We start from the raw sequence: 15,340 nt of genomic DNA on the forward strand, positions 1-15,340 counted from the left end.
TGCTGTGGTGTGGTCTGCTGTGGTATGGTCTGCTGTAGTCTGCTGTGGTCTGCTGTGGTCTGCTGTGCTGTGGTCTGCTGTGGTCTGCTGTGGTCTGCTGTGGTCTGCTGTGGTGTGGTCTGCTGTGCTGTGGTCTGCTGTGGTCTGCTGTGGTCTGCTGTGGTCTGCTGTGCTGTGGTGTGGTCTGCTGTGCTGTGGTCTGCTGTGGTCTGCTGTGCTGTGGTGTGGTCTGCTGTGCTGTGGTCTGCTGTGGTATGGTCTGCTGTGGTCTGCTGTGGTCTGCTGTGCTGTGGTCTGCTGTGGTATGGTCTGCTGTGGTCTGCTGTGGTCTGCTGTGCTGTGGTCTGCTGTGCTGTGGTCTGCTGTGGTGTGGTCTGCTGTGCTGTGGTCTGCTGTGCTGTAGTCTGCTGTGGTGTGGTCTGCCCAGAACAACACATGATATCCCCTCAGAAAAAAAGGAAATGTTTCAATGACAAATGAACAGGCACCAATTGCAGGTAATGTATGAGACACAAATTTGCCCCTGTGAAAAAGAGCTAAACAGTCTCGGAGTGCCTTTAACCTTTCCCCAGTCAGTCTCACTCTGGCCTGATCAGAGTCTATAAATAGGTCTATAAAGGAGATGGTCTGACAAGAAAGTAGAACACTATATGCCAATCGTCGATGTATGGCACCTCGGCCCCCCCGCCTCCTGAAGCGGTCCCACAACTGCCTCGGTGCATTTTACAAACACTCTTGGGCTCAGTGAGAGACCAGAGGGGATGTCTTACTCATAACCTGTCTCCTGGAAGTCAAATCTGAGACACTTCCTGTGTGATGGGTGTATTGAGATGTGAAAATATCTCGAATAGAACCCACTCTGTCTCTGCTCAGGAGAAATACTTATTATTGCTCCTTTCTCTTTCAGAAAGGAAATCTCTTCCTGCGAAAAATGTCCGATTTCGCCTGGGCCTTGTGAGTGAATCACCCCCTTAACTAAGGAGGTTTTACGGCGACATAAAGCCTATGTAATGTTCTCATAACCCACTTTAGCGGCATAGGGACGGCGCACCGCTTGTTCGGTACTATGCATGTGTGGATGGGACACGAAAGTGTGTCTATGCCCGAGGTCACTCCTTCTGGGGAATAAGGGACCAGCAAAGGTTTTATGTTGATCTATGTTGATTTACTACTGTTGGTGACAGATTGGTATGAGCAGTAACTCTCTAATAACTGAGCAGACCTTGAGGTTTTGACTGGCAGCAGAGCATCAAGCCAGGTTATGCGGGGAGGCATCCCCCTTTCCTGGCAGAATGCAATAGGAGCTACTGATGAGGCCACGCAGGAGGAGTTCCCAATGTGAGCCACGAAACGGCCTAATACATATTAAAAAGGTGATGCTAGTCATATCATACAACACTGGTTGGAGTGCTGATTTGTTGTCAAGATATAGTTGTCGTTACAGGGACAAAGGCCCTCTGGTGGGTTTTTACAGTTTTTCTCTAAAACAGCTGCCTGCTGCTGTCATGTAAGAGTGAGCCAATAAAGGAAAGTTGCAGCTGTACAGCTGAACAATGAGCTGAAACTTAGTTTACAGCTATGAAGCCAAGGTGAGCTGCAGATGCCGGTTGATCACTATGCACATTGTCGCATTGTTTTTATATTGCCACAACACAAAACAAATATTGATTACAGCTGCTTACCTTCAGTGAGTAAACGCAACCAAACCTTAAAAGGTACTAACTTCTAAATTCAGAACTATGATTGAGGGATTGGCTCTATACAGATCTCAACATGGCGACGGCTAAGCAGGCAGCTAGAAGCTAACAGGGCTAAACAGCAACACCAGCTGCACCGGCACTATCTGCACTTTCTGGACCACTGTTTACTCTTATACTGTTTTTATGTTTCCTTAATGTCTTATTTTTTTGGTCTTTCTTTTATATTTATCTTATATCTAGCTCTTGCGATGTAAAAAAGTACAAAGCGCAGAATCCGGCGTCAAATTCCATGAATGTGTGAATGTACATGCATGGCCATGAAAGCTAATTCTGATTCAGAGCTACATAAACAAAGCAGTTTTGAAGCTTTGATAAGACACCATTAGAAACACTGAGGGTGACTTCCTTCTCTGCTCAGGACGACACCCCCTATCCTCACATGGCAATAGTTATTTTGCTGCTACGTTAATGCCTTAAATTTTGATTGTAGCACCTTTAACTGTAGAGGAGGCAGTCCTGAAAAGCTCTCTATTCTCCCACAGAAAAATCTGGAAAAAATACCTTGACATTCAATGTCACCATGGCCTGAATGAGTTAAAGCAGTCAGCGAATGGCGGGAAACATCCATACTGTATTCCCACCGGGGAGAAAATATAGCAGATGCAATCAGAAGATGTACAGAAATTACCATAAAACATGGAGGGGGGGGGGGGGGGCACTGCTACACAGGACACTGGTGATATATGTGTGTGTGTGTGTGTGTGTGTGTGTGTGTGTGTGTGTGTGTGTGTGTGTGTGTGTGTGTGTGTGTGTCAGTCAGATGCTTTATTTAATTAAGTTAGAGGGGCAGAGCAAAGGGATGAGAGGGAGGGGCACGGGGAGAGTGTTGAAGGTATTAGATTAAAGCAGCAAAGAGAGTAGAGGACAAGAGTCCAGAGGAGTACACAGACTGTTACCGACCAAGTCACTCTTAAATTGAAGGTAATGTTAAATACTTTTTGGAAAATACTTTTTTTTCTTGTTTTCTTTTCAACACAGGTGTTCTGGTTTGGTTTTGACCCCAAGCACGCTGTATGGGGAACACTGCTTCAGAGATTCCTCTGGATTATCTTTATAAGATAAGATAACTAATGAATCCAACATGGAGGTCATTTTGTTTCATCTATTGCTATTGCTTTCATCATAGTGGTATATGTATATATGGTGCGATATATATGTGTACATATACATATATATATATATATATATATATATATATATATATATATATATGTATATACATATATATATATGTATATATATGTATATATATGTGTGTATATATATATATACATATATATATATATGTATATACATATATATATATATATGTATATATATGTATATATATGTGTGTATATATATATATATATATACATATATATATATATATATATATATATATATATATATATATATATATATATATATATATATGTGTGTGTGTGTGTGTGTGTGTGTGTGTGTGTGTGTGTGTGTGTGTGTACCTGGTTGCTCCCCGGCAGCCTCACAGGGCAGCCCACTGCTCCTTGATCAAGGATAGGTTAAATGCAGAGAATAATTTCCCCAAAGGGATTAATAATATCTTTTTCTCCTTTTTTTAAAGAAAATCTTCTGGGTTGAGGAAACTCCGATTCATGACCTCATTTTTTTCCAAAACCCTACTATTCCTGCACCTGTTCTAAAACATAAACACCCCTTGTAATATATATATATATATATATATATATATATATATATATATATATATATATATATATATATATATATATATATATATATATACATATATATATATACACACACACACACAACTCATGCATACAGATAAACTTACATGGAATGTTGAAAGGAGACAATGCTTACCTTCCTCCTCCTCTGCATCCGTCCTCCTCCTCCCTCTCTCTTTATCTGCCACTATAGGAACAGATGGGTCCTTTATCTTCTCTTGCTTCATCTCTCAGAGTCCCCACGCCCAACCTCTCCACTCGCTGCCCCACCCACTTTTTCGTCAGCTGGGCATCCGAAAGAATATTTAAAATGTATGAAAATAAGCGCTTTGATTTGACATAACATTAAACTCCCTGTCTCTCTGGAAGAGAGCCTGGAATCCTGCATTTTGACCCAGGGAAGATTAGTGAGTGTAAGCAGCAAAGATGGGTTTAGATTTGTGCGTGCGTGTTTCCCTCTGTGCAACATCTGCATGTTCATGTGTAGTCTATCTCCTCTCATGATGGCATTAACATGTTACACACAATCCTCTTAACGCAAGGATTAAAAACTCAAATGAAGACCAACAGATTTTTCTCTCTCTATCTGTTTTCTTTTTTTCTTGTGTACTTTCTTTGTGTTTTAGCCTCTAAGAGGCTCAACATAGCCACATTAGGCCATTCTTTTTCTTAACATTGTTCCATGAAGAAATGAATCCTTATCAAGCAGAGAACCTGTTGGACAGCTCATTTTATAAGTGTATGCTGTACTACTTCATATTTTCCATATTATTCCTCTTATCACTCATATAATACACTAATATCCTTTTTTTCCTGAGTCCTGTTCTTCTTGTTGCAGCTGAGGTGTTTTACTGGGATCATTCAATTCCATCTAATCTGCTCTCTGTCTGCTGAGGGACAATAGCTGATATAAAAAACACACGTAGGACTGATGTGAGCAGGAATCCAGAACCTTGTGGTGAGTTGGACCCTGGTCCTGTCTGCTACTATCATTATTAGAAATACTTGCAATGGTATTAGTATTGCCAATACCCATCCATCCATCCATTTTCCGCCGCTTATCCGGGGTCGGGTCGCGGTGGCAGCACCCAGCAGACCGACCCAGACTTACCTCTGACCCGCAACATTTTCCAGCACGTTCTCGGGGACCCCGAGACGTTCCCAGGCCAGCCGGGAGATATAATCCCTCCAGCGTGTCCTGGGTCTTCCCCTGGGTCTCTTCCCAGTTGGACGTGCCTGGAAAACCTCTAATGGGAGGCGTCCAGGAGGCATCCGGATTAGATGAACCACCTCAGCTGACTCCTTTCGATACGAAGGAGCAGCGACTCGACTCCAAGCTCCCTCCTGATGTCCGAGCTCCTTACCCTATCTCTAAGGCTGAGCCCGGCCACCCTACGGAGGAAGCTCATTTCGGCTGCTTGTACCCGCGACCTCGTTCTTTTGGTCACGACCCAGAGTTCGTGACCATAGGTGAGGGTTGGAACGTAGACGACCAGTAAGTGGAGAGCTTCTCCTTCCGACTCAGCTCCCTCTTCACCAAGATGGACCGGTACAGCGCCGGTTTTACTGCTGCAGCCGCACCGATCCGCCTGTGCATCTCCCGCTCCACCTTACCCTCACTCGTGAACAAGACCTTCATGTATGTGAACTCCTTCGCTTGGGGTAAGCATGTTGTCCCCACCTGGAGGGAGCAATCCACCGGTTTCCGGCAGAGAACCATGGCCTCGGATTTGGAGGCACTAACTCATCGCTGCCGCTTCACACTCGGCTGCAAAACGCCCCAGCGAATGCTGGAGGTCACGGTCCGAGGAAGCAAACAGGACCACATCATCTGCAAAAAGCAGAGAGGCGATCCCGAGGCCCCCGAACCGGATTTTCTCCGCCCACCGGCTGCGCCTAGAAATCCTGTCCATGAAGGTCACAAACAGGACCGGTGATAAAGGGCAGCCCTGGCGGAGGCCAACACCCACCAGGAACATGTCTGACTTAATACCGAGGATACGAACACAACTCCTACTGCAGGCGTACAGAGACCGGATAGCCCGTGCCAACGGATCCGGCACCCCGTACTCCCGCAGCACCCCCCACAAAACCCCCCGAGGGACCCGGTCGAAAGCTTTCTCCAAGTCCACAAAGCACATGTAGACTGGTTGGGCAAACTCCCAAGACCCCTCCAGTAGTCCTTCAAGGGTAAAGAGCTGGTCCACTGTTCCACGACCGGGAAGTAATCCACACTGCTCCTCTTGAATCCGAGGTTCGACAAGCAGTCGGAGTCTCCTTTCCAGCACCCTGGCATAAGCTTTTCCCGGGAGGCTGAGCAGTGTGATACCACGATAGTTCGAGCACACTCTCCGGTCCCCCTTCTTGAAGATGGGAACCACCACCCCGGTCTGCCAGTCCATGGGCACTGGCATTGCCAATACCATTATTGTTTTTATTATCATTATGATTATACTACATCCACACTGTAAAAAACACACTGTGAAATTGACCGTTATTAATTGGCAGCCATTGACAAGTGACTTACTGTAAAAAAATAAAATAAAATAAAAAAAGCAGAGTATATAACTACAATACATTATTAGTTACTGTCATTTTTTACAGTACTTTGGGTGCAATGATTTTTTAAAGTCTTGGTTACTGTGATTTTCCCACAGCACTACAGTAAAGCTTTGACTACTGTCATATTGAATACACAGTATTTATCTATCTTATAGAATAGATGATGACATGAAAAGCAGATGCATTATCCATAAAACAATCCGTCTCTATGTTTAAATAAAATAAAATGAGTTCATGTGAAAACATAAAATCTAAGTTTCTGGGGTGATAGGATATTACATGTTTCCTCTGTCACCATGACAACAGGCTACTTCCTCATAAATGCAGCTGCTGGGACAGGTCAAAGGTTACTTGTTGGTAATGGGTGCTGGATGCTGGGTGGGTGGGGTCATGGTAATATATGAATGGAGCTTTGTGTCTGAGACTGTGGGCTTCCTCTTGCAACAGTCCACAGCAACAGAAATGTGCTTTTCTGACTGCATGGGGCCTCTGTTAACTTCCGAGTGACCGTCTCAGAGGATCCTTTTACTCGTCTGTATAGTTTGACTAATAGTGGGTCGTAGTGGCCAATACCCACTCAGATATTTTGTGGTTGGAGCTGCAACCTCAACATATATTGTTGCATTATCCAATAATTGTTAAGTAGAAAAAAAGTTTTGATCACATTATAATTCTTTCTTGGGTGGAAAAGTCTGGATAATTGATGGTGTATGTTGAACCAGTAGCCCGGAGCTGACGATGGACGGCCGTGACCTGACCAAGCTGACCTGGTGACTGGTGGTCAGATGGTGCAGGAGAGAAGAAGTTAAGCTCCACAAAGAGAGCAAGTGTTAAACTGTCATGTCCAACATGAGAGGACAGCCATGATGGGACACTGTGGTCTCATTCATAGAATGATCCAATTCTGAGTTTAAAAGGACTTAAAATGGAATTTGATCATATGACCTTATGGTAGAACCCTTTGATGGCTTTAATGGCTTTTCATGAAAACGAAGATTAAAGGAATAGTTAACCCAAATAGTGTACACTACTGTCTAAATGTTTGGGGTCAATTTCTGGTATGGAATATGTTTCATTTCTAAGAACAAGAACAGACCAGCGACTTCCAGATACAAGTTCCCTTTTTCTGGTATAATTGAACCCACAAATGTGACGCTCCAGATGATGTCAGAGAGGAAGTGACATCATTCGAACCCTTGCAGGAGTCAAGCTCAAGAGGTTATTTGCTGTTTTTATGTGTTGGATAGGGTCCGTCAAACTTTGTTTTTATTATTTTTTAAATGCACTTGTAATGTAAAGAAAATGATATTTTAGTCGGATTAGTGTAGTTGCTAGCTCAGCTAGTTGACCACATGGTGAGCTGCAGCCATTTAAGGTGAAATTCACCACCCCGTAACACTTATACTGACGGGTTGTAATATTTTTTTTTTTTCATTTTTAGGGATTTAATACCTGAGGTGGGAAAACATGTTGGTTTTTTTGGAGGTCTACTATGTCTTTCTTAATGTGAGTGTCTTAAAAAACAGTTTTTCCTTGGAAAAAAATTACAAAGTGGAAAAGACACCCATCTCGTAGAATGACATTTTTACACTAAAAAGTTTAACTCTGATTATTTACACCAGCACTGGGCAATACACTGGGAAGAATTACTCTTGAAGTAGTTGTAATAACTCTGAAAGTGTTCAAATACTTTGACATTAACACGGGGGGAATGTACTGTGCAGGTGGTTTTGAGTTAAAAAATGTTATCCACTGGAATGAGAGAATAAACATAAATGCACTTCAAATGAACATGCTAAGTGTTGGAAATAAAACATGACTTCATGAACAAACTATTCAATTATATTCAGTGTATTTTGTATATCCCAAAATCATAAATGACAAAGTATCCAAGGAAGGCTTTACAATCTGTACGAATACCACATCCTTGTCCCAGGTCCTCACATCGGATCAGGAGAAACTCCCCCAACAGAAAGAAAAAAGGTTGTTTCAGGAAAGCAATAGATGTCATGTGACCAGAATGAGCACATTACATGAATATGACAAAGTATTCATAAAATAAGTAGTGTAGTATTTACGTGTGTGTATCGACATCTAATTGTCTAATTAGACACACTCGGTGCTCGGACCATACAAGGCGCGGTGTGCGGCCATCTTTATTATTACACGAGACTCGTTCGCTGCAGGACGCGTTCATTAAAAACTGAGGTCAAGTCAAACAGTTTTCAGGTGCCTTCAAAGTATACACAGGAAGTCACAGAAAAAATGACTTCCTGTTGGTTCCGATCTTCAGACTTCTTGTAGTTTACGGATCACTTTTGGATTCATTCATGTGTTTATGAATAAATATTCATGTAGTAATGTGTGTGTAGCTGTGTCCTTTGTTCTGCCTGTGAAATACATTACTACTAGTTGTGATGTATGTTCTATAAATAAGCTTTGTTATTATCAACCACACAATATATGTTTGTAGATTAACATGACTAATAGTTGTTGTTGTTGACTAATAGTCAACAATCAAATGTTAAGTATGTCAACTACACATAAAATAAGGACTTTCTACAACACGTGGTGTTTGCTGTCAGATCTAAGAGCCAATCAGCTCTCCGACATGGCGATAGCTAGGCGTTTCCCATCATGCACTGGGCCAGGCATTCGCCAGATGTGCACCTTGGAGGGTGAGGGGCGTTTTACGCGCGCAGCCGTGTATTGAGGATGTCGGTCTGTGACAGTAACTCCAGAGACACGCCCGTGATGTGACTATACGGCACTCACTGAAGGCCTAGGTCTGAAACCACGGCCCGCCACTGAGTATTTACGTGTGTGTACTGACATTTAATTGTCTAAGTGAAACAGTTGGTACTCATTGGACCATATAAGGCGTTGTGTGCAGCCATCTTTATTATTACAATCTGAACTCTACACCTGGATGACATCATCACAAAGATGATTGAAGAGGAAGTCAAGATACTACAATTAGTAGGCATGGACCACGATCCAGATAACCACAATCCATGTCAGAGAGGGGGTCATCAGCAGGAGTAGTGTAACACTAACGATATAACCTATGAAATATTGTCCTTAAAAATTAATAATAATAATGATTATATTTATAACATTGCAACATCAATTACATCACAGTGGTGTCGTTACTCTATTACTTATCTATTACACTTTATAATATGTATAATTTGTTGTTTGCAATATAGTCTAGCATAGTCTTCAAGTCATGCCTGACAGGACACGTGTTCACTCAATATCACCAGCAGATGGCGCTATAGCACGCACATTCCTTTTGCACCATTGAAGTGACAGGTCGTAAAATGAGCTGTTCTTGAGTTTGATCTTGGCATTGGGTACAGCAGTTAGCAGGAAACAACGTTACCTGCACCTGGCCCTCTCACATGCACCAGCTGCCCGATGAGAACCGACGGCCAGTCGGCAGACGAAGACAGACGGACGTCACAGAGACATGAAATGAGGCTTTACTCCATCAGACTGGGATGTCTTTTGCTGGTTGTGTGTTTTGCGTCATTTACTTGGATCAAAACGCTTCCCAGTGATTCAGGTAAGCTGTTGGTGTACTACTGAGATAGTGTTTCACTTCTCGGTCTGGAACCGTTTGAGGGAGTTCTGATCAGAAACTATTGGTTCCATTGATGAACTTGTGTGTATCGGTCGCCAGTGTGGTGCTTTTACAAACCTTGTTTCAAACTATTGACACTTTTACTCTGAGGAGGTTAAAGTCTCCAAAATAAGCCTGGTATCCATCTGGGCAAGGCTCGAGAGCAGTGAGTCTGTGGGTCTGGGCCGGGCCACACACATGAGTCTGAGCTGTCCCACATGATCATTGGTGTCAGCCAAGACTTTGCGATTACAAAGATATGGATATTAGATCAAAGATTAAATTAGAACATGAACAAAAGAATGAATTATAAGTAAGCTCACATTTCTATGAGCGTTTCTTAAAGCTTGTGCAGAGTTGACAGTTATTGTTTGAATATGTGCTGCTTCATCTATCAGTTGTTATCTTGTTCATTTGAGAATCTTCTGACTCTTGTCCAGCGGGGTTGTGCTGGGTTGTCACCATGGACAGGTATCTTCTGTGAGCACATAATTCCTTTTTGTTTTTGGTGGGTTTGGGTTATTCTTCTAGAAGTCTCTCCTATTCCAAAATACATGACCGTGATCAAAAGCTGAAACCACTAATTAAAACAAACAATCAGGCTAAATCTTCACACTCTTTTCTCATTGTTTGAAAGGGCCCAGATATTACACAATGTTTTCCCTTATTACAGTTAAGGCAAAGGGCGAGCCGCTTGCTTCCTTCTTGTGGGAGACGTGGAATGAACTATTGCCGTGGCGGCATATCACCAAGTGGAGCAAAGAAGAGATTGGAAAAGATGGAGCGAGATGTCTCTTTTGTCCTTTGACCCCTTCTGCCCACAATGACCCAAATGAAGTCTTTTCATAGGGGACCCTGTTTAGATGTGAAAATTACTTCAGTTGTTAATTATTGAAATAAGTAAGCACTAAAAGCAGAGGAAACCAGTTCTTCTTCTTCTTCTTCTTCTTCTTCGAGAGAGAGAGAGAGAGAGAGAGAGAAAGAGAGAGAGAGAGAGAGAGAGAGAGAGAGAGAGAGAGAGAGAGAGAGAGAGAGAGAAAGAGAGAGAAAGTGAGAGAGAAAGAAAGAGAGAGAAAGTGAGAGAGAGAGAGAGAGAGAGAGAGAAAGAGAGAGAGAGAGAGAGAGAGAGAGAGAGAGAGAGAGAGAGAGAGTGAGAGAGAGAGAGAGAGAGAGAGAGAGAGAGAGAGAGGGGGAAGCAGCAGAATATCAGTTGCAATGAGAGTCGATGTGTGTGCACTGTCAATAGTGTCATTAATATGTAAACAGTGACAGCAGTTGGAATTCACTTCAAGTAGTTGAACTTATTCAAATTGTCAGCTGTAAACAAGGTAAACAGGTTCAAAATGTAATTAAAGTTAAAGTGAAACACTGTTCGCATGTTGCAGAATGAGGTGAAGCTCCTATGTCCAGCTGGACATTGAGAGTTCTCCCAATGGGCCACTTGAAGATTGAAAACACATTTTATAAAACAGCTGCTTAAAGAAAAATAAGCAAATGTAATGCGGCTGACGGCTGCTGAACGCATGAGAGAGAAGATGACTAAATGTCTGTAATTTGATGTTTTATCAGTAATTCATCTGGCCCCTTTAAGAAGTGCCAATGGAAAATAAAAAATCATTTGAAGTGCCAGTTGACATGGAGGCAATGTGTTGTCAAGCAAAGATGTAAAAGAAAAATGCAGAATCAGCTTTTCTTCAAATGTGAGGATTAGCTGCTTTTGGAGTTTAGTAAAAAAAAGTCACTTCAGGAAAGGTAGAAAGGTTTTTTTCACAATTTTGAGAAGTTTGAGAGAATACTCGATAAAGGAATACATGTGTTCTACCAGAAGAAAACTGCTCATGTAATTTAATGTATTTTGTATAGCCCAAAATCACAAATCATCTTCAGAGGGCTTTACAATCTGTACACATACGACATCCCTCTCCTGGAACCTTTCATCGAATCAGGAACACAGGGAGGAAAAGGGAAGGGGAGAAACCTTAGAGATGCTCTCACTCAGACCGACAGGTTTGATCAATGCTTCTTTCTTTTGTTTCAATGTCTCCAGGTCCAACAGCAATGCCAGACCTGCAAACCCTGAACGAACATCTGCTGGTGGCTGAGGAGTTGGGAAGGCAGCTCAGCTCGGATCTCAGCAGCATCCTGGACCAGCTGAGGAACAGATCCATAGCTGCCAACTGTACCCACCCCCCCTCTCCTACCACCACCTCCACAGGTCAGGCTCACAAAACACAAGGCACTCATGTATCAGCCAATGTCTTTTGCTCGAAAAAGTGACAGTAAGGTTTTTTGAGGTTACAGGTTTTATGTAATTACATAAACGTAACAGTATTTTTTTGTTCTGTTCATATTCATTTTGACTAAACAGAGCCTGATTGCATCTCAAGGGAACTGGATGGATTCTCTGTACGTCAGCCAGCAGTGTGCTAACATTTTCTAGCTCTCTGTGTGCTGATTTCATCAAACATTTGTGGTTCACAATGTTGCGCTATCAGGCGTGGGTGAATAAAAACATTATTGCTGATCTCCTGATCGCATATTTTTACTGAAGGAACTTTGGAAAAGAACAAATGCAACGTATGTTGTGTAATGATTCCCACTACTATCTTACTCCATTTAGCATGTTGAGTGCAAACTTTTTCACTGATCAAATAGTTACCTCCTCTTTCCTCTTGTGGACAGAAACAAGAGGGGGGCAGCCGTTCCTCCAGCCCAACATGTACGTCTACATGCCCCACCTCAGACAACATCCAGACAGCCTCCAACCCAACGTCGTCCTGGGACAGGGACGGCGTGGAGGTATGGAGCAGCAGCAGCAAAACACACCTTTCATTATCGGATGACTCTGTTCGGATTCTTGGTGCTTCAGCTTTGTTTGAGGGAAACTCTATTTACTTTCAAAACCAATTTCATTTTGAAAATGGTGAAAGGTAACATGTGTAGCTTCCTGGGAATGTCGTCACTTGATAGCAAAGCAAATTCATAGAAGACAGCTGCTCATCTGCAGTCTGAGTGTACAGTAATGGGGAAGAGCAGCTGCCTCATGGAACATGGCTGTGTTTCTGTCCTCAGTGTCCGTGGTGCTGGGCGTTCCCACAGTGAAGCGGGAGAAGCAGAGCTACCTGGTCAGCACGCTCAGCTCTCTGCTCTACAGCCTCACATCTTTGCAGCAACAGGATCTCCTCATAATTGTCTTTGTTGCCGAGGTTAGACACACACACACACAAACACACACACACAAACACACACACACACACACACACACACACACACAAACACACACACACACACACACACACACACACACACACACACACACAAACAAGCTAGCTACAATATGCTAATCAGTGAGCCTTCAGTGACTTTGGACCACATTTAGCACAAAGACATGAGAGTGGCATTCATCCTCTATCTAACCGCAAGGGCAAATATGATATTTAAAAAAAAAAAACTATTTTGTCAGTCTCATGTTTCTTGAAAGAATCTCTCTTTCTCCGCCCAAGTTCTTCTCTCAAACGGGTCTTGGAGCAGAGATTTGACCTCGTTAGGGTTAAGTCTTCTTGAAGAGTCGCGCTCGTGCTGGGACGCTCCACTGTCATCTCACGGCGGCAGCGGGGGCGGCGACGACCACACAGACCCTTCATGCAGTGGTTCTCAAACTTTTTCTGTAAATAACATCATTTTGTGACTCCCTCTGTGCTTTTAGAGTGACAGAATAAAGGAAATTACAATAACTTTCAAGTAAACCAGGTTGCTCCATCAGACTAATTTCTTATTAAATTGCAATCACTTAAGACTGATTTATATTCAGGTTTTACGCAGAGACGCAAGCACGCAAGACACGCATGGCCGACCTTGCGTGGTCAAATCGGCCATTTTGCGTGCTTGCGTGCGTCACCCCAAATTTCTGACTGTCCATCAAAGCGACGCGAGCCGTACGTAGCCCGGAAGGCTGTGATTGGTCCGCTAACCACATCCTTTCTGAGTCTCTCATGTCTGGTTTTATAGCATAATACCTCTGTTTTTAAAAGCCACAGCAGAAACAGGAACAATGGATCCTGTTGAAGAACGTTTGGCTGAAGAGGTCTACAAATATGAGCATTTATAAAACCCGTCTGACGGAGTATCAGGACACGCAGATGGAGGTGAATTCCTGGAGGGAGATATCGTGAACATCAGTGTGCAGGTCCACTCTAAACGCTCGTATGGAAAACTCAGGGGAACTAAAAATCAAAACGAGTCCGTCAATCCGACTGCGTGGCCAGCCGCAGTTGGAGTTGCAGAAGTATAATTCAGCCTTCAGTCTCTCTGCCAGCGGTCCACCGCGACTGTCTGTTTGGGGTAAACAGGATGTCTATGCAACGAATATGTTTACAGATGCGCTCCTTAGCGCCATCTATCGTCGGAGTTTAAAAATGAACGAACGGCTCTGATATTTATTAATGACTTAGTTTTATGTCCGTGTAGTTTGTACTTTGTAATGTGTGAAGCCAGCAGCTCATTGTTGGTACAAGACACGAGCACTTTGGTTCGTTTTACTTTCAGTTCAGAGAGCATCGTTCAGAGAGCTGCTCCGGTGCTCCTTGCAGGAGAGCTACTGATGATCTTCAACCTGGGAGCGTTTAAAACGCAGATATAACTCAGTTGTCTACTTTTCATGCAACATATTTTTCGACGCTCTCTGTTCGCTGCTGTGCGTGTGCTCAGTGCTCACCTGTATGCGCACACGGGCGGAACTCGCGCGACCACGTAGAGACACAAATGACCAGCTGTGTGTAGATCCGATCAATAAAATACAGCCGTTTAGTTTGTTCAATAACAGATAAAGGTGTAAATCTGTTCTACAGGAAAGAGAACCGTAAATGACATTTTGTGATCTGGCGCTATAGAGAAAATTACAGGGGGGCAGGAGTTTTTTTCAGGGGCGCCCCGCCCCCCTATTATAATGGTAGAGGAAACACTGCTCAGGGCAAACACAGCTCCATCTCACTATTGTGGGCATGTGCAAGGTCACACACCTGCAGAGCTATTTTAACTACTTCAACGAGAGCAGAAGGCGCGGCCGCTCCTTGGAGCAATGTTCCATTACGCTGCGCTCACCTCACGATGTCCTGCATCCTGACTGACCGACTTGACCAGCCCAAACCCGTCGGGTCAACAACAATGCATGTTGTCCAAATAGCCACCAAACAACTATTTAGTAATAACAAAACAATCCAACAAAATGAAAACCCTGCACACGCACGCACACACACACACACACACACACACACACACACACACACACACACACACACACACACACACACACACACACACACACACACACATCACATTTCTGTAATCTTCTGAAAGGTGTTAGGGTTAGCTAGAAGTTTCTAGTGGCTTCGTGCGCCACTAACCAATCACAGCGCATGTTAACGGTCATGCTGGGCCACTGCCCAATCATATACATCCAGGCCGTCTCGCAGTCCCTGCACGTTAAAGACTCTGCCCAGTTTGTCAAACTGAAGATCTGATTTGTTGAAGTCTATGACAATCAACCACATCATCCACTTTCAGTGTACTTTAATCTGTAAAAACTTAAACTGCTTTGCTGATAGAGACACAGGAGAGAAACAATCTGAAAGCAGCTGCCCTGAAAAGCAGCGCTGAAGGCAGAAGGCAGAAGAAGACAGGAGCTG

At 43.3% G+C, this 15,340-nt stretch overlaps 1 protein-coding gene across 3 annotated transcripts in view; it reads left to right on the top strand.

Moving 5' to 3' along the window:
• Positions 1 to 11,709: 11,709 nt before the first annotated feature.
• Positions 11,710 to 15,340, top strand: part of zgc:154054 (Alpha-1,3-mannosyl-glycoprotein 4-beta-N-acetylglucosaminyltransferase B-like) — a 21,030-nt gene continuing 17,399 nt past the window's right edge. For all 3 annotated transcript variants that reach the window (XM_068595403.1, XM_068595405.1, XM_068595402.1), the window contains exons 1-3: positions 11,710 to 11,871; positions 12,339 to 12,455; positions 12,729 to 12,862. In XM_068595403.1, coding sequence (XP_068451504.1) covers positions 11,715 to 11,871; positions 12,339 to 12,455; positions 12,729 to 12,862 — 408 coding nt within the window. In that variant the 5' untranslated portion in view covers positions 11,710 to 11,714. The remainder of the gene's footprint in view (positions 11,872 to 12,338; positions 12,456 to 12,728; positions 12,863 to 15,340) is intronic.

Source organism: Clinocottus analis, unplaced genomic scaffold, assembly GCF_023055335.1.
Source record: "Clinocottus analis isolate CAN_PGR_092001 unplaced genomic scaffold, fCliAna1.0.p SCAF_10, whole genome shotgun sequence".
Taxonomy (NCBI): Eukaryota; Metazoa; Chordata; class Actinopteri; order Perciformes; family Cottidae; genus Clinocottus; species Clinocottus analis.